Below are 20,314 nucleotides of genomic sequence, written 5' to 3'. Positions count from 1 at the left end.
GCTAAGTGTTTTATATTCATGATCTCTAACCTAACATTACTGTAGGCATTATGACCTCGTATTAAGAAAAAGTAACCTATTCAAGGCCACGTAACTAGTAAATAGCAAAGCTGAGATTCAAACCAAATATATCTGGTTGATGTATTTGATATATTTGATACTCTTTCCATTACACAATTTGTTTTCTCAGAAAGGAGGTGGAAGGATATTTGCTCTGAGTTTGTTTTGTCTCGATGCAGAGGTATCTAAGGAGAAGAGAGGAGAGAGAGGAGATGTAGAAAAGGCTGGGCAGGACCCATCCTCCCCTTTCTGCCCATATATAAGGGGCTGGTTTTGAGCCTATGAGGACAGAAACTCAGGCACATTGTTTATGAAACATGGGACAAGACTAAGTCCATGAAACACTGCTTCCCTCCGAGAAAACAAATCAGCACAGGCTTAAGGAGAAGCCATGCATCTCCCCTTACTGCCCTCTCCTCAGGTTTCAGAGTCATTTCGGGCTCAGGGGATCCATTGGGTGCAGGGGATAATGTCTTACAGAAACCCCAGCTTCAGAGGATCAAGAGGAAAGAACACGAGCAAATTCATTCTTGAACCCATATAAGACGTCACCATCTTGAGGATACCCAGAAATAGCTGGGGAAGAATTTAAGCAGCCTAGTGGGGCATGGGGGTTAAGGTCTTGTCCAGCAGGTGAAGGCTTGGAGCCATGGAGATACAGATGTAAATATTAACTGACCTTATTTATATTCTGAACTACTGAAACTAAGGAGGTATGGAATAATTGCTAATCCACTTGTTCTCTCTTTGGATCCCAATCACCCTGGCTCTGGTTCTGGATCACTGCCATTAGACCCATGACTTCAAGTCTGAATCCACTCCTGCCCCTCATGAGTACAAGGTCTGGCTTGTTTTCCTGGCCCTCTATTGCCTACTTGATCTTCCCTGTCTGGGCTTAGTTTCATACACTTGGACTCAGCTTATATTTGCCTGTTCTCCTGCAGACTGAATTCTGCTTTCCTGTCTGAATCTTTCTTACTCCTAGTGTGCTATTGTAGAAAATATATATTTGGTCTTTATCTTCTTGGGCCTGGCACAGAGCTTTTAAATTTCCTGAGGATTGTAGTGTCTTTTGTATACTGATGAAATAACTCAGAGCAGGGCTCCTAGGTAGCTTCGGGATCAGTGGTTAGAGGTAGAGGAACCAATCATTCAATTAGAGGATTGGAACTTTCAGCTGTACCCCCTGACCTCCAGGGAGGGGAGAGGGGCCGGAGATTCAGTTCAATCACTGATGATTTATTCAACCGTGCCTACAGCATCAAACTTCAATAAAAACTCTGAAACAACAAGGCTAAGTTCACCAGATTGGTGAACACATCAAAGTGATGGGAGGGCATGGAAATTCTGCACATCCCCTGCCCCCAAATCTTGCCCCGTGCATCTCTTCCAAATGCCTATTACTGAACCATATCCTTTATAATAAACTGTAATCGTGAGGAAAGCGCTGAGTTTTCAGTTGTTCTAGTGAATTATTGAACCTGAGGAAGGGGATCATTGGAATCCCTGAATTTGTAGTTGGGTTGTCTGAAGATCCCATCTGTGCCTGGCCCCTCAAGTGGTGCAGTCTTGCAAGACAGAGACCTTAACCTCTAGGGTCTGTGCTAACTCTTGGTAGTTAATGTCAGTTGGAGAATTAGGGAATTGATCGTTTTTGGGAAAATGGCCCAACACCCATCATAATTAGGTTGTTGACATTCATCTTAAGTGTATTCAACATTCCCACACTGCCAGATGGTAAGGATATTCTCACAGCTTTGGTGAAGACACCGACAAACACGTGCATGAACCACCGCAGAGCCATCAGGTAAGAAGTACCTCCAACACCCTTCCATCCTGCCCAGAGCCATCATCATCTCTCATCTGGATTGTTACAACAACCCATAATGGGTCTTCCCACTTCTACATCTGGCCCTCTTCATAGCAGCTAGAGGGATCCTTCAAACATGTAAGTCAGAGCATGTCACTCCTTAAAACCCTGCAATGGATTCCCATTTCCTTCATGGTGACCTGGTGCCCAGTCTCCTCCTCAACCGCACCATCATCTTGCCTTCACTCCCTTCACTCCAGCATGCCCACCACCTCCTTATTCTTGTAATATCCCAGGCAGCTCCCACCTAGGCGCTTTGCATAGGTTCCCCTGTCTAGAACATTCTTCCCCTATATGATTATGATTATTCCTTCCCCTCCTTCAAGTGTTTGCTCAGATTTCATCTTCTCCATGACGTCTGTCCTGACCTTCCTATTTAAAATTGTGACACACATGCCTATACAATCCCATCAGACTCCCACCTCCTTTTTTTAGCCTACCATTCCTTTTGTTCCATCATGTAAGATACTATATAATTTAATTATGTATTACATTTGTTATTTGTTTTCTGTTTTTCCTTGCTAGAATGTAAGATTCACAAAGTCAGTATCTATATCAGTTTCATTCCCTGGTGTATTCCAAGTACCTGGTACATAATAAATGCTCAATACGTGTTAGTTGAGTGAATGATTTTAAGAGCAGAGGTTTATTTGGAGGATCCTAACTGAAAGTGCTCCTCTATACTCCCCAGGTTAGATGTAGAGCCAGACACATTGGGTAGACCCTGGAGGAAGATGGGAGAGGAAGGTCAACCTGAACCAGGTTGAACCTGGACTCTCTCCATGACCAAACTTTAGAAGGCACTTCTGAGCCCTCTTTTTAATGAGGCCTTGCCCTTGGGCTCTGTTTCTGACCTGCCTAACCCAGTTTTAACAAGAATCCTGCTAAATCAGTTTAGCAAAAATCTCCCTACCCTTAATATCTGATTACCCTCAATATTTAACCAAAAACCCTGATACCTGGTCACCCTGGTCTACCTTCAGCAAGAATTCTATCAACTTGGGTCAGCCAGAATCCCCTTATACTGGATATCTCCTCTTATTAAGTTTCCATCCCCTGTTCCCTCACTCTGCTCATTGGCTATAAAACCCCACTTGCCTTTGCTGCATTCAGATCTGAGCCCAATCTCTGCCCCCTTTTGCAATAGTCTAGACACCTCTTGCAATAGTCCTGAATGAAGTCTTCCTTACCCTTTTAACAAGCGTCAGAAAATTTTTTTAACTAACCCTATGAGTTTGAGCAAGTCACATAATTTCAGTTTTCTTATCAGACAAAATCCATAAGAAATTCTCTCAGACATCACCAACAGCCTGAATCAATACGAAATCTGCAAAGCTCTGTAGCACACTGTACCTAGAACTGTTTCCTAGGCATCATAGGGGACAATTTCCCCAAACCCTTCCATATCCTGGATTCTGCTTCTACACTGGCATGTATTGAAGCTCCAGACTCTTCCTGATGGCCATGGAGAGAGAACCAATCCCAAAGCAGCCTTCAACAATGGAGATTAAGTCTGAGCTTTTAATTTAAATATCCAGATGGTAGATCTAATAATACATCTGCCTTTACTTGAGCACCACACTTGATATTGCTTATTGGATAGACGATCTAACCTCAAAAAAACCATTTACATAAAGGCAGTACCCTCAGAAGGGCCTGAGTTGTTGATGCCATGACTGTGCGAGCCCCCACCGCACATGCACACCTCCCGGAACTCAGGATACAATGCCCCAGAGTTCAAGAAGCCCGGACTAGATCTTTTTCAGCTTTAAAAATCACTACCTTGCCCCAGGAACAAGGAGACCAGGCAATCAAGTTTTATAGATTTATGGTCTTAATAAGATAGGTTTTAAATGCCTTAATAAAAGTGTGTACTTACAAAAATGACCTTAAGATTGATGTTTTGACCCTCAACCCATGTACTCCACTCTGTGTAGTCACACACTTGCTATATCCAGTCACTGACATTCCGGCTTTAAGTAAATAAGTAAATAAGCTTTGAGTAAAACAAATGCACCTGTTCTGAGGAAATTCTACAGTACCAAAGCCTACGTAATCTGCAAAGACACACTCAGAGTTAATATACTTTTTTTTAAGCTATAAATAGAATTTATCAGCCAGTGACTGCAGAGACAATTGAATCTTTTGTTTTTTCAACATCCATCAGATGCTTCAAATCAATCCTGATTGTTGAAAAGTTATACTTTAGTGACAACATCAGTGATTCTGCTACATAAACACTGCCCTGGAAAATAAATTTATAAATGATATTATGTCTAACAAATCAGTCAACTGCCAAGTTGTATGAAAATGAATTCACATTTAGTTTGAAAAACATCTACTTTCACAACTGAGAAGGCATTATATAGAAGCACTTTAAAAGATAAAAATAGAAAAATCCAGAAATAGCATGAGATAGTATGTATGGTGCTACATAAGTATGTTTCTCTCATATTTAAATAATTTAGTATCAGTAATATTATCTTAGATGACTTACATGCCTTATTACACCTGAAAATACAGAAAATAGACAAATATCCCAATTGGCCAATAAAAACCAAATCCATTAAGCAGTCGCAACACTTGTGTGCATTCACGTATTTAAATAACAAGCAGTCACAAAAGTAATCCTCATTAGCTAGGAAGCAAGTTCCATTGAAAAAGTTACACTTACCTCCTCTGTCTAATGAATAAAGCATTTTAAAATTTTTATTTCGGAAATTTTTAAAAGATACAAACAAATACTGGGTTTTTTTCCCCAATGTTTCAAATTTGGCAACCCAAATTTGAAAGCCAAATTTGAAAAGTCTTTTCATCTGTTGATATCATTAGGTTACAAGATGTGAAGTCTTACCTGGTCTCTATGGCACTAAAATTTTATTTACTGAACATACTATTTGAATACAGCATTCAAAATCAATAAAAGAATGTTTTGTTATATGCTTAAGAAAAAAAGAACACATAGAGATTTAAGGGGTAATTGTAAATACTATATTTTTGCTGAAATCCTCAATCTTGTACATATTCTTATAAAATAACAACTAAATTCGAGGAAAGGAATGAAATTCATTGTTACCAAAGTTCACAAAGTAAATGCAGACTGCTCTCTTTCTCTCCTTTCCCAGGGCATCTGATACAACATCAGGTACTTCACAGTTTTTTATTTAATATTTTCCGAATAATCACATGGCTAGTAAGAGGCACTCGCATATACACTTGAGGAAAGAGAAAATGGGGTTCATCTAATCAACCACCCATTACAATAGGCACACCAAAAGAGAGAAAATCCAAAAACCATCTAGAAAAAGGTAAGGAATGATTTTCAACCCTTGGCTTGAATTTTTACAGACATAATTCCAAGTTACAGGTGAAGTATCTACAGTTGATTCACTTTTCTCTAGAAGTTTTCATCTGTTTTTGCCTATGTATGTTTCATTTGGGAAAACCCAATAAGCCTTAAAATACCGTGCAAATTGTTGTAATTTAAAACATTAACTCATTTACCTATTATCCTCGGTCTGCATTATCACTTCTGGCACATGGGTCCACGAAAATCATGAAACTATTTTTCTGTCTTCTAAATCTTTCATTCGTGTTTCCTTTAAATGTGTACTCCAAACACGGCTCTGCCTGGCCGGTGAGAAGCCTGTGTTCCCCTCAGTGTCCATTCATCATCTGATGCCTGGAAGCATTGCTGCGTTCTATTGCGTTCCTCCAGGCAAGACTCTCCAGTCTGAGAGTGGTTGCCTCCTTGGGTTATGCCTTCTGATCTGGCCACTCACAGAAGTTCGTAAGGTAAAAGAGTATTGAGTAGGTAATGGTTTGGGGCTTTTCTCCACAGCAGAAATAAGCTATTTTCATCTGAGAATCTCCTGTATTTCTTTTTGAAGCTCGCGGGCTCCGTGATTCTCAACCTCATCTCAGATGTGAAGCACTCGCTGGCGAGAGCTCTTCTTCTTGCTCTGGCGATACCTGCATTGCCGCATCACTTTTGGATCCTGAAAGAAAAACCAAGGAAGGTTCAAGGAAGGAGTAGGGAAAAGTACTCAGAGTAAATGCACTGAAAATGGAATTCCTCATGGAAGACAGCCATGGTTCTTATTCCAGCGGCTTTCTAATTATAAACTGCTGGTTGCACTAGAGCCCTGCCAAATCGCACGGCATTTATCCCTCACCTCACAACCAATAAACGCACATGTGTAACTACACATGGCGGGCTCTATAAATAAAAAACATGTCTACTTAATTTAGTTTCATGTTCTCACTCCCCACGCGTTTCTTCTCATTTCTCTATTTCCCTGGCTCCTTTCTTCGTTGTTGTTTGATTCAAATTTTTATTTACATTCTACGTAGTTAACATACAGGGAAATATTGGTTTCTGGAGTAGAATTCAGTGATTCATCCCTTACAACACCCAGTGCTCATCACAAGTGCCCTCCTTAATATCCATCACCCATCTAGCCCATCCCCCACCCACCTCCCTCCAGCAATACTCAAGTTTATTCTCTATCTTCAAAAGTCTTTTATGATTTGCTTCCTTCTGTCTTTTTTTTCCTTCCCATATGTTCATTCCCTGGCCTTTTTCAAAAGGAAATATGTACTTCACATGATGTGCCTTTTTTCAGAAACATACCTTTAAATCCAAAGCTACAACTTTACATACAATATAACTCATGTTTGAAAGCAAAACATCTACCAGAAAAAGAAAAGAAAATGTGTCTATCCTAAAGTCTTTTTTTTAAAGTAATATTCCCAATAACCACTGGTGATTGAGAACAGTCTAACATTTTAAGAAAAAATATATGAAGATAAAGGACATTTGGTGACAGTGATAAACCAGAAGGACACATGAGATTGAATTTTCTACCCATTCACACAACTCTCCCGCATATAAATACTTGATAATTTTCAAGGTGCTCTCTTAGCACCACACTTAAATGGTTCCTTGAGGTGGATAGAACAAGAGAAGTAGAGTTGCTAGTATGCTCAAGAAACTTGAACCTTGGACACAGGAAGGCGAGGAGCCGTGTTCAAGCTTACTCAGCTAGGAACTGATAAACTGGAAACTGGAAAACCAGCTCCTGAATTTCTGTTCTCCTTGTGTTAGCCGACAATATTTCACTGTTGACAAACACAATTTAGAGATGGTAATCTAAGCTAGACTTATAACACTAGAGATTCTTGGTTTCATGAAAACCCAGGAAAATAACTCAAAACTCACTGTAAACTATTTCCTGAAAACACTTCCCCAGTAACTTGTTATAATAAAAATATTACCAGACACCAGGAGTAAGGTTAATTAAAACAAACCAATCCAAAATCTTAATTAGTCTTTCATATAAAATCATATATAATGAAATTTGATTGCCATGTGTCAAGAATTAGAGAAATTCTAGATTTAAATTTATAATTAATTAAAATTAAATTAAGAAATTATATAACAAGATGAAAGCCTTTCATATGACAATGGATTTCAAAAATTAGACCCTTCAATTTGAAATGTTTGAATTAAGAGAAGTTATGTGTATTAAAATGGAAGGTTAGAATCCTTTTCTTTGTCTATAAAACAAGGGGTTGGAATAAGTGTTCTAAGTTATTAACACCTGTAAAATTCTATGATTCCAGACAAGTAACACTTTTAAAATTCTATGATTCGTTCTGTGATCTAACTCATAAACAATTCTGAGAATAGGGGGTGCCTGGATGGATCAGGTGGTTAAGTGTCTGCTTCTTGCTAGACACGTCTCCAAAGGCAAGGGAAACAAGTGCAAAAATGAACTTTTGGGACTTCGTCAAGATAAAAAGCTTCTGCATAGCAAAGGAGACAGTCAACAAAACTAAGAGGCAACCCCACAAAATGGGGAGAAGATATTTGCAAATGACATTACAGATAAAGGGCTGATATCCAAGATCTATAAAGAACTTCTCAAACTCAACACCCAAAAAACAAATAATCAAGTCAAAAAATGATCAGAAGACATGAACAGGCACTTCTCCAAAGAAGACATATAAATGGCTAACAGACACATGAAAAAATGTTCAACATCATTAGCCATCAAGGAAATTCAAATCAAAACCCCACTGAGATACCACCATAAACCAGTTAGAATGACAAAAATTAACAAGGCAGGAAACAACAAATGTTGGTGAGGATGTGGAGAAAGGAGAACCCTCTTACGCTGTTGGTGCAAATGCAAGTTGGTACAGCCACTCTGGAAAACAGTACGCAAGTTCCTCAAAAAGCTAAAAATAGAGCTGCCTTATGACCCAGCAATTGCACTACTGGGTATTTACCCCAAAGATACAGATGTATTGAAAAGAAGGGGCACATGCACCCCAATGTTCATAGCAGCAATGTCCACAATAGCCAAACTGTGTAAGGAGCTGAGATGCCCTTCAACAGATGAATGGATAAAGATGTGGTTCGGATCTACAATGGACTATTACTCAGCCATCAGAAAAGATGAGTACCTACCATTTGCATCAACATGGATGGAACTGGAGGGGATTATGTTAAGTGAAATAAGTCAAGCAGAGAAAGACAATTATCACATGGTTTTACTCATATGCAAAACATAAGGAATAGCACAGAGGACATTAGGGGAAGGAAGGGAAAACTGAAAGGGGGGAAATTAGAGGGGGAGATGAACCATGAGAGACTATGGACTCCAGGAAACAAACTGAGGGTTTCAGATGGGAGGGAGTGGGGGGATGGGGTAGCCAGGTGATGGGTACTAAGGAGGGCACATGTTGTAATAAGCACTGGGTGTTATATGCAAATAATGAATCACTAATAAAAAAAAAACAACACTACGATGGTAATCCTTTTGTAATATGTATCAGATCAACACGTTACATAACTCAAACTTACACAATGTTATACGTTAATTATACCTCAATAAAGGTGGGAAAAGATAGGTTAAAAAATAATAAAATAAAATAAAAAGAGGGTTAATAAATGTATGAGGACATTTATAGCCTTTAATGATTTCATTTAGAAAGACTGAAAATTAAGTGTCCACTTTAAGAATTTAGAAAAAGGTAGTGGGATAAACCCAAAGAAAATAGGAAATAATGATGATAGCAGAATTTATGAAATGGAAAACAAAGACACAGAGGAAATTATCATCAGAGTTCTTTATTTTTTTTAAGATTTTATTTATTTGAGAGAGAGAGCACAAGAGAGCACGAGTAGTGGGGGAGGGACGAAGGGAGAGGGAAAAGCAGACTCCCTGCTCAGCAGGGAGCTCTGGGACCCCGGGATCATGACCTGAGTTAAAGGCAGACGCTTAACCGACTGAGCCACCCAGGCGCCCCAGCAGAGTTCTTTAAAAAGACACATTGACAAACTTGTGGCAACGCTGATTAAGATAAAAGCAAAGTTACCCACACAAAGAGAGTGTTGGGAGTAAAACTTTAGATGCATCAGAAATTAAAAAGAAGAGATTATAAAACCTTTCAGGTAATGAATGTTTAAATTTTGGAAATGGACAAATTCCTGGAAAAATATAAAGTACGAAAATTAATTCAAGAACTAAGTCCATCCTATGAAATAGATTCAATTGCTGATATTGAAAATCCCCTCACAGAGAAAGCAAAAGGCTGGCCATTTTCACTGATGAACTGTACCAAACGTTCACTAAACAGCAAATTCTAATATCTTACAGATTCTCCCAGAGAACATAAAAACAGACAGTATGTCCAAGTAATTTCATGAGGCTGAAAATATTTCCAAATTAAATGATCGACACCAAATTGGGACAATATGAAAAAGCAAAATTCCTGGCTAATCTCACTCATGAACATAGATGCAGAAATTGGAAATACATATTAGCAAGTTGACTCCAGCAGTGTGTAATAAACATAATATCTTATGATCAAATTTATTGGATTTATCAGAAGATAAAATTTAATAGCCACTAATGACCAAAAAAGGAAAAATTTAAAAAGGGAAAGGAAACAAAAAACTTTTAGTCAATGAGAAGTAGATGAGAACTTCACTAAAGGGCAGACATACTTTCCTGTTTTCGTTCTAGTCCACATTTTACTGAAAATGCTAGCCAATGCAAGACAGCAAAAGGGGGAGCAGAATGAGGAGTGAGGGGAGCAAGAGAGGAAACAAAACGTCACTATTCACAGATGGAATATTCAAAAAAAATTTTAGACAAATTACCAAAGTTAATAATAGAGTGTATCAAGATTACTGATATAAGTTCAATTGCATTTTTACATACTAGCAAGAGTTGTGTTTCTTTTTTAAGGTACTTTTTTAAACAGTAGCCATTTACGATAGCCAGAAAAAAAATAAGTTACCTTGGGACATTTATAATGAAAGAGCTTGTATAAAACATTTAGGAAGAAAAATCTATAAACTTGAACAAAATACATTAAAGAGGTTCTTTTAAAAAACAGAAGTAATGAACATAATGAAAAGGAAGGCTCCATATCATTGAAAGGTCAACTCTCCTCAAACTGGTCTTCTCATTCAAAGGAATTCCGACCAAAATCCCAGTAAGTTTTTAAAATAAAACTTGACAAGCCAATCCTCAGAGTTTTATGGAAGAACAAAGGAACAAGAATTTCTTTAAAAAGACACTCCTTCAGAATAGTAACGGAAAAGACTTGCTTTTCTAGATATTGAATCTTAATGTAAAACTATTATAACTAAGTTAGTAGGGCATTCACACAGAAACAATCAGAATAAAAAGCTTAGCGACAGAGCGTGCATTCATGGAAACTTGATATGTGACAGAGGTGTTTGTAGAGTTCAGTGGGAAAGCGGACCATTCAGAAAATGTTACTGGGACAAGCGGTTATCTACATAGAAACAAAATGGGTCTGAATCTCCCATTGTGCACAAATATCCAAGCCAGACATAAATGAGAAAATCAAACCTTAAAATTTTTAGAAACATAACACAATATCTTTATGACCTCAGAATAAAGATGAATTCTTTGAAGAACAAATAGAAGCCACTAACCATAAGACAAAAGATGATTAGATTACAGTCAAATCACATTAAAATTGAGAACTTCTGTTCACCTAAGGCAGGCTACAAAAATCAGGAAAATGTATTTGCCACACAGATAATTGACAAAAGTTTGTGTCCAGAGTACATAAAAAACTCTTGAAAATAAAAAAAGAAACAACGTTAATAAAAAACATAGGCAAAGGACACTAATTTATGTATATTCTTTCATATGCACAGTATTTCCGTTTGAAAATAATAAAAATTAAATTTGTACTATAAATTGTGTCTCATACATGGGATAATATTGAAAATAGGTTTATAAAATGAAGAGCATACAATGACATGCTTGCTTAAAATAGTCTTTAATAGCTTTCATTTATTATTATAATAGCTGTTAATTAAGAGTAAGGTACAGATAGAAAAATAGAGTCTAGGGGCGCCTGGGTGGCACAGCTGTTAAGTGGCTGCCTTCGGCTCAGGGCGTGATCCCGGCGTTATGGGATCGAGCCTCACATCAGGCTCCTCCGCTATGAGCCTGCTTCTTCCTCTTCTACTCCCCCTGCTTGTGTTCCCGCTCTCGCTGGCTGTCTCTATCTCTGTCAAATAAATAAATAAAATCTTTAAAAAAAAAAAAGAAAAATAGAGTCTAGGGAATAAGGTTTTTATACAAGAGGAGGGAAGGAGAGGAAGAGAAGAGAGGGAGGGGAGGCGAGTAGAAAAGGTGTTTGTAAAAGGGGTCATATCCTCACTGCATAATCTCATTTTTTTTTTTTGTGCCTATTTGAGTAGCATCTTCTCCTTTCCTAAACACCAACCATCCCCTCTGTTTTCAGGGCATGTGTCCTCTACCTTGCGAAACACTCTGTGAGAACCCACTCCCCAAGCATTCTAAAGTATTCGTCAGTTGCAAAGATCCACATGGTACCCATAAACCCTTCCTAATTAATTAGAAATTCTGAGTGTGGTATTTAAATGATAGTACCTTATGTTTCTGTAGTCCTTTACAATTCCATATATGCTGTCGTGTGATCCTTAAGACCACTTGATAAAAGAGGTAGACCAGATAGTTTCTCCATTTGACAGGCTAAGAGATTGAAGCTCAGAAAGTTAGAGCATGTGCACAAGCCACAAGGGGACAGAGAAGAGCACAATGTGACAAAAGTCTCCAGGGCTGGTTTATGGCAAATGTTGTACATGGTAGTTTACAGAGATGTTAAAGGCAATGTCAAAGGAAGGGGAGAGAATGTGCATACCATCACGGTGTCTTTTGGGGCCACTAGGGCACTACAAGGTCGCAGTGAGGAAGTGACACAGCTCCAGCACGAGCTCTAGACCCTCAGCTCAGGTTTCTCCAATAAACCAGACTGCTTCTCATATAATGATATTGAAATGTATGGAGAGCATCAGCATTCAAAAACCATCTATCATATATTCTTTTCTTTATTCTCATGATGACTTTGTACAAATACAGGATCAAAATATATAGGCAAAAGAAATATTAACATGTCTTTTTTGGGAACACCTGGGTGGCTCAGTCTGTTAAGCGTCTGCCTTCCGGCATGTCATGATCCCGGAGTCCCGGAATTGAGCCCTTCATTGGGCTCCCTGGTCATGGGGGAGTCTGCAGCTCCCTCTCCCTCTGCCCCTCCCCCATTCATGTGCGCGCTCTCTCAAATAAACAAATAAAATCTTTTTTAAAAATGTTTTTTTTATTCCCAATTCATGATTGTGCATGCGCACGCGCACACACACACACTCATCTTTATTCAATTCAACAAATATCTATTTCTTGGTATGCCATAATTTCACATTTTAAATATGCAGATATATGAACACATCTCTGCTTGTAATTAAATATATATTTAGTTCTATTTCACTTTCATTATTTTAAACTACAGAAATGCTTTTTGTTCTTTACCGATTGTAAGATTAACATTATACAGGATTTTTATATGTTTAATACTTTTTTTATATCTGATACTTTTTTTTATCTGATAATGCATCCATTTTTGAGTGCTTCAGTATATCCACACATTTACTTTTCTAAATCCTCAACAAGGATATTGCAGGGAAGAGAAAAGCTCCTAGCCTTTTTTGTGGCGCTAATCATGATTGAACAGCAGTCTAATGCAATTTAAAATATAAGAAATGTGAGCAAACTATCTATACTAATACATTTAAGTCAGTTCCTCAAGACAACCAAATTAATCATGATATGATAAAGTCTGGTATTTTTTACTGCTTTTATTATAACATTGTGTTAATGTAGTCCAGTGACATAACCAAGAAAATTAGTATATCCTAAATTTTTTATATAGTTGAAATAATGTTAGTGATAGTAAAATTATGATGCAGTATAGTCAGGTTATCTTGTAGACATATGGTATTTTTAATTTGTTGAACTGATTCCATAGACATGATCTTAGTTCAGTTTCGTAACAGCCTGGTAATTCGGTAGGAAATGGTTAATTCTACTTCACAGATAAGGAAATTGGGGGACAGAGAGTCAAGTGACACCCCATGTGGGGACTTAAACACAGGTTCTTTGGCTTCTCTCTCTTTCCTTCTTCACCTAACACAATGTAGGCACTCAAATATTGTTTCCTTCTCTCGCTATATTTTCCCCAAAAAGGAAGATGGCTGCTTCCACCATATGGTGTTAAGGGTAGTGTGGTACGATGAAGACCATGATTGGGGAGTCACATAATGTCTCCGTGCGTCATCTGTGAAGCAGGGCTAGCCTGCCCCATCCGTGTGCAGATTCTTCACAATGACCCCCTCCCCCGAACTATGTCTGCAAGTACTTAATAAACTGCAGAGAATTTTTGCAAACATCGGATGTCACTCTTCATGTTCACGTAATATTCTTTAACACATGAAGTGACATGAAACGCATTTGTGATGTTCTCTGCCCAGTGACTCAGGTCCTTGTCTCACGCACCGGGGGCCCAAACAATCACTGCTCTATCCTGGCGATTCAGGAATGGGGCTTGGACATCCATCCCCGCCAGCCATGGAATCCGTTCATCTGGCTTGGAACCCTGAAGCCGCTGCCCATGGCTAATATAGGCACAGTGTGCCATTCAGTGACCTCTTCTCCTGCTCAGCAAAAATACCCTGTTTTGGCAACCTGGGTTTTCCCCGCAGCGGGTGAATTTGGAACTAAACATGATCTCATTTAAGGAGTAGGAAAGAAACGTGCCAGCTCCACTTACTCACTGAGCTGAAACTCTCTTTGAGTTACACTGCTTGAAACGGAAACAGCCCAGAGACTCAGGGTGTAAACCATGACCCTTGTGTAAGTAAGTGGTGACGTCCCCAAAAGCTGTCCTTTGGTAGGTAGGCAGGGGGGAGCGTGGGAAGATGAAGGGATCTCTAAGGCAGAAGAAAGGAGACTTCACCAAAAACAAAGAGACAGAAGAAATGTCCCAGGAACTAGAGCAGACACCTGGCCGTCACTCACGGGAATGAAAAGAAAGGTCTCTCCTGTGGGGATGAGATAAAAATATAATCAGGAGCTACCCCTGAAATGTTATCTTCAATATGGTGACCCTTCTCTCTGATTCGTGTGTCCATTTAATTGCAGAACTGCATGCTTTTTGCAGAAACTTAGGAGTAAAACCCCTCCTCGTGGAGAGGGAGGAAGGGGCCTATGGCCCTGGGGAAGCAAGTATGTCATGGGTGACCTCTCCCCCTTTCCACGGTTCTCCGGTTCTCCGTGCTGCCGGGACGCACAAGCACCACCCTCTGCAGCTTTACCCATCCTCATAGCTTTCGTTTCCCTAGAAACAGCCTTTCAACCCATTTACAGCAAAGAATCGAGCCAGAATTGCCTCCAGCAATCTCCTGAGAATGGCATGCACATTCATCTAAAAATGGGATTTAAAAAATCAACATCACTTTCTCATAGGTAGCTAAATCCTCCGTAATGTGGTGAAAATTTACCCTTGAAAGTCCCTAACATTACAACAACAGGGGCTGAGTACAGACATATTTTGAGCCCACAGAAAGCCTCGACTGGAATTACCCTCAGAAAAATTGTCTTGCCCCCCTTAATGTCAGAACAAAACATGAGTCAGCAAAGGCTTTAAAATGGCATCTCTGCAAAATGGAGAAGTCAGATTAATTCACCCTATAAATCAATAGAGCAAAATTAAGATGTTAAGACACAGCAAGAATTGGGAATGTCGTTCATGACGGAGCTGTATTGGCACAACCTGTTGTAGAAAAGGTCATGGTCACTACAGCCCTTATTTGACCCCAACTCTGTGTCCCTGTAATTGAAGGGGCACATAAATGTACTTTGTAGAGCCCCGAAAACAAAGTTAAAGATGAGTGATGCTTAATGGGTTGGTTGTACGTGTGTGTGTGCGTGTGTGTGCAATTAAAGATTTCCATGTAAAATATACAACAGAGAAGATATTCTATTTAAGATGTAATACAAAAAAAATATACATTATTCCCTCAACATTCCGAATCTCCTCTGTGTTATACAAATCTTCCTCTACTTTGCTGAATGCTCCTCAGGAATGTCTTGTTCATCCTTGACTCTCCTACTTGGTCAGATTGAGGGCCACGGATACAGAAGGTATTCAATAATGATTGAATAACTGAGTCACTTCGGCCAATTTCCAGGTGATAAAAAGACACATACTTTCATAGCACATCTTGGATCGAATTGGAACCTCTGCTTTCAGTCTTGTCCACTACCAGAGCTCCTTGTCGAAGGCACAGACTTGGGGAGGGCTAGAACTGGAACAGGAGCTCCTCAGGGTCTTGGGTTTACCTTTAAAAGCTCAATTTAGCTTCGAAGATAACATTGTACACAAAAACAAGAGACCATGTAGATGAGTTACATGGTATATGAATTATATGTATCAAAAAAGCTTTTAAAAAGCAATAGATGAAAAATAGATTATCTGATTAAAATACACCTCGTTTCATATTATCTGTCTAATATTATCATCTGGCTTTTGGAAGGGAAAAATAATATTCACTCATTCACTTAAAAACCAGCCTTTCTTTGGGGAGCTTGCCATAGAAAGCCAGGCAGAGTCTTTACTTACCTGTTGTCTGCTCTCTGAGGTGGGGGTTATTAATCTATGATGAGTCCTATTTAAGAAGGAGAAAACTAAGATTCCAAGAGATGAAGTATCAGGGCTAGTATAATGTACAGTCAGTTTTCAAAACCAAATTTATCTGAGTTCGAACAAATATATTTAAAATCTTGGGTATGTTTTTTTCATTCATTAGCAAGGTCTCCGGGGAGTATGAGGTATGTTGGACATAATGTGATCTTTAGGATCAGGATTTTCTTAGAATGGTCACTTAGCTTAAACATTTGATAAAAGCATCGATAAATAATATCAGGGAGATGTTTGCATATGATGAAAAACTGATAAAGGTTGGATTTAATTTATGTTTTAGGCTTTAAAACTTAACAAATTAATATCTTCACGCTCAAAGTAAATGATTATCTAATTTATCAATTAAGGTTCTGTTTATATAAGGTTGCTAGCTTTAACAAATAAAAATATACTTAGTTAAGTTTGAATTTCAAATAAATAACAAATAATTTTTTAGATTATGTTTATTTTATGCAATATTTCCTGTAATTTATCTGGTAACCCTATTAGGACTTTTTTTAGTGATTAAATTTATCATTGCATTAAAAACAAGGAGAAAGGGCTAAACCTTTACTACTATGTAAATTAGCACACAAATTCCAGATACCTGAAAAACTCAAATACATATGCTTCTCTTACACTTACTTCTTGAATGAAATAAAGAGATCTATGAAGTTTTAGTGATCACCCACAATATTATTTGGGTGTCTTTGACTTCTTTTAAAATGTTCGAGTTTCAGGACACATGAAAAGGGATACATGGATTATAGAGCCCGCATTTTCTAATTTTCTAATCCAGAGCAGACTGTTTAAATCAAATGTTTGTCTGGACGCAATGTTACTCCAACCAGAACATAAATAGATGTCACCCAAGCAAGAACTGGTGTGGCTTGGGCTTCCAGTGCTGTGAGAGGGGACACTGAGGCACAGGGACCAGAGCTCAAGGTTTGCAGTCTGAGAACTCACTGATGTTCAGCAAGAAAAGCGAACTTAGATATCCTCTAGTCAACCTCCTCTTTTTACAAATAAGAAATAGCTGGGGCTGTGCTCTCTCTTAATTTTACATTTCATAATCTGCAAATGGCATTGCCTATTCTGCGAGATTATTGTGAGAATGACAACAGACAACGGGTGTGAAAGCATATTATTCAACCAAATAATTGTTATAAACCAAGGGTACTCCAGAGACGGGCTACCTTAATTTTGTACCCAGCACTCAAAGGAAACTTAAAGAATATCTACTTCATTCCTCTTACTCAGAGATGAAGCTAGTGACTTTCCAGTTAGCACAAAGAGAAGCCAAGGCGGAGCTAGCCCCACACCCCTCGATTCCCACCCAGTGCTTCTTCCAATTTCATCATGTTCCCCCTTAGGCCTTGGCACAGTGGCTCCATCCTAGGTGTTAAAGTCAGACATGTGTGCTAAGTGTACAATTTAAGGAAAGAAAACGTGGCAAGGTGAACAGAGAAAAGCACATAAAATAGAAATTAAAATAGTAACAGGATTGGCAATACAAAAAGCAAATTGCTCCCCAGGTTGTCCAAGATCAGAATAGCAAAGGGAATTGTGCTGGTTTCAAATTGGCACCCTTTACGCCAATCACATTTAGCCGTCCTTGCTTGGACTCATGGCAGGACAGTCAATATCGTCATCTCTTCTACCATCACAAAGGATTTGGTAGGAGCTGTGCAAAGAGAGTTGGCTTTCCCTTCTCCAATAGAACACTCTTATGGCAACGTGGAAATATCAGTGTTACTTTTATAGGCAAGAGATCTTTAGCAAGTACTGAATATATGTTTTATATTTAATTAGAGCTGATTAAGATGCCCTTAGTCAAAAGATCATTTCAGAATTCCTTCCTTTAGGGAAATGGTATGAGAAACCACTTTAGCCTTCCTCCTCCTGGTTGAGGGGATAGGAAGGTGGGGAGACAGAATGGGAAAAGTCAAAACTCCTGCTAAATAGCAACATTGTGCCAACTTCTGGGCTGGTGCCTTCATTTGCATTACCTCATACCAACCCCACAACAGTTGTGTGAAAAACAACTGCCAACATCTCTAGCAGAGGAAGGAACTGAGACTCACAGAAGTCAAGTGAGTTTTCAGTGGTTGCAGAACTAAGATGTGGCAGAGCTGAGTGAGATTAGAACTCAGAACATCTTCTGAGAACAAATCCAGCAGAAAGCAGCATTACACTAGAGGCTTCTGATGTAAGCGAAACTTGGTTTCAAAAAGCTATGATCGGGCTTTTCTTCCTATCATAGAAGAATAGAAAACACCATCTAAATCATGGATAGGATCTTACAAACCAAGCAAGACACAAGCAAAAGATGGGAATACAGAATGTCCTGCTCGGTATGTTTGAAAGGCAAACTGGAGGAGCCTTGATCTCCATAGAAGAGATGGGGGAAATTGGCCAGCCCAAAAACCAGAGAAGGTAAGGAAAGGATGAAGTAAGACTTTGCGTCAGGTTTAGGGAAAGAAAGCTAGTTAGTCATAAGCAAAACCACTGGGACATCCTAATCCTGCATTAACCTAACCGGTTATCAATGGGTAACTTTAAAAAACAATCTACGAGATTCACTTTTCATGTAACAAATAAAATGGGATTAAGTGTCAATCATTTTATCTGCATTGGTAGAGAAATAAAAGAGCTTCCTTTCCATATAACTTCAGGGCAGCTCATGCTTGGGAAACACATGGAATTAACCTGCATTCACTTTTACTTACACAGAGCAGGATAAAATTAAAACCAAAACAATTAGGATGTCTTTACTGAGGTATTAACCTTGTTTTAAGAAAAAGAACAAGACAGAGATTCTTGTTGTTAAAACTGGGATACTCTTTCTAAGAATGTAATGATCACTTATTAGAAAAAAATTGAATAACGAAGTAAAATGTTTTTAACTAAAAGCAGGATTTTCAAATATCATTGTATAAGGTAACTATAATATGTGGAATAATTTAAGGGCATGCTGTTTGAAATGAGGACACTCACCATAAATTAAACTATAAGCCACTTTGAGAATCCCACTTTCTTATTCAACAGGGCTCTTAACCCCACACTCGGTTTTACAGCAATAGACCCATTGTGACCAAACCCTGCAACCCAGGGTGGAAATTAAAATGACAAAGCCGGGGGTCTGAGCATCTCGACCACAGCTGATCTCTAGTAACAAGGCAGCTGGCGCCTCCCCCACAAACCCGCAGGCTGCCAGCCCAAACTGTACATTTTTTAAAAGAACCCATTACTCACGGCTGCACGACACGTTAGAGAAGATTCTCTATCCTCTATGGAAGGCGGGTGTCTTGGGAAAGTGGTCAGTGATCTCCGCAAACAACTGCAGTGACTGACCGACCTGGTTCCAGCCCAGCTCTCAGAGGATGGAATAACCAACCAAACCGCGGGCCTGCCGATTTCCATAAGCTTCTTCCTTTTCCCTTCCCGTTAGTTATCGAGCTGGATGCTCCAATACTTACCGGTAGCTGTCAGCGTCCGTCTGGGCGCCTTTGTCTTCCTCTTGTCACATCAGCAGTTCCAGTGTGACTGCCACCGCAGCCCGCACTGGGTCTGGCGGACTGGATGCCGTTGCCGCAGTCAGCAGCAAACCCCCGCCCCCTCCACAGCAGCCTTTTTTTTTTCTTTTAAAGAGATAGGACCATCATCACCTTAGGTTTTACTAATGCTGCACAATGCAGCATGGTTGCTGAAGCTTGTGGTGCAAAATGACAGCAAGCGCAGTTTCAATTCTCACCAAACTGCAAAGATGAATTTTAGGTGGTAGGCATGGTAACAAAAGACTGGCTCTGTTAAACACTAGCCGTGTGACCTTAGACAAGTCACTCGTGGGTTTCCGTTTAGTTCATGGAAACTGAGGAGTTGTGACCAGGCAATGCTCAGTCTGGAAATCCTGTCATACTACAATGAGATACAAAGACATCAGCCACATACTCACTGATAAAATACATTAACACACTATGTGTGCATTGCAGGTTATAGTTCACGAAGTGGTTTTTGTATTTTATTTGGATTTGGGTATGAAGTTTCAAAGGTTTAAAAGAAAAAGTATTTACCCAAAATGTTTTGTAAGTTGTGAAATGTTGCACAGCTGTAAAATGTTCTAAGTTTGCGTTGTTACTGTCAGTTCAGTAATAAAAATATTGTAACAATAAATTAAATAGAGTTCTACCTTCTTGCTTCCTACACATGGGGGTATGAAATACACAGAGTCTGGTTTTGTAAATAGCTCTTCCCCTGTCGTCCTTGGGTGCACCATATTCCTCATAG

At 39.0% G+C, this 20,314-nt stretch overlaps 1 protein-coding gene across 2 annotated transcripts in view; it reads right to left on the bottom strand.

The window, feature by feature from the left end:
• The window catches only part of SACS (sacsin molecular chaperone), an 89,945-nt gene extending 70,296 nt beyond the window's left edge, over nt 1-19,649 (bottom strand). Inside the window, exons 1-2 of one of the 2 annotated variants that reach the window (XM_044381695.3) lie at nt 19,507-19,649; nt 5,435-5,928 (exon numbers count right to left, since the gene is read on the bottom strand). In XM_044381695.3, coding sequence (XP_044237630.2) covers nt 5,435-5,454 — 20 coding nt within the window. In that variant the 5' untranslated portion in view covers nt 5,455-5,928; nt 19,507-19,649. The remainder of the gene's footprint in view (nt 1-5,434; nt 5,929-19,506) is intronic. The other variant, XM_044381693.3, reaches the window with a different exon arrangement.
• Nucleotides 19,650-20,314: the final 665 nt, after the last annotated feature.

Source organism: Ursus arctos, unplaced genomic scaffold (genome assembly GCF_023065955.2).
Source record: "Ursus arctos isolate Adak ecotype North America unplaced genomic scaffold, UrsArc2.0 scaffold_10, whole genome shotgun sequence".
NCBI lineage: Eukaryota > Metazoa > Chordata > Mammalia > Carnivora > Ursidae > Ursus > Ursus arctos.
Note: the sequence above shows the minus strand (reverse complement) of the source record. Positions and strands in the feature narration are given on the sequence as shown.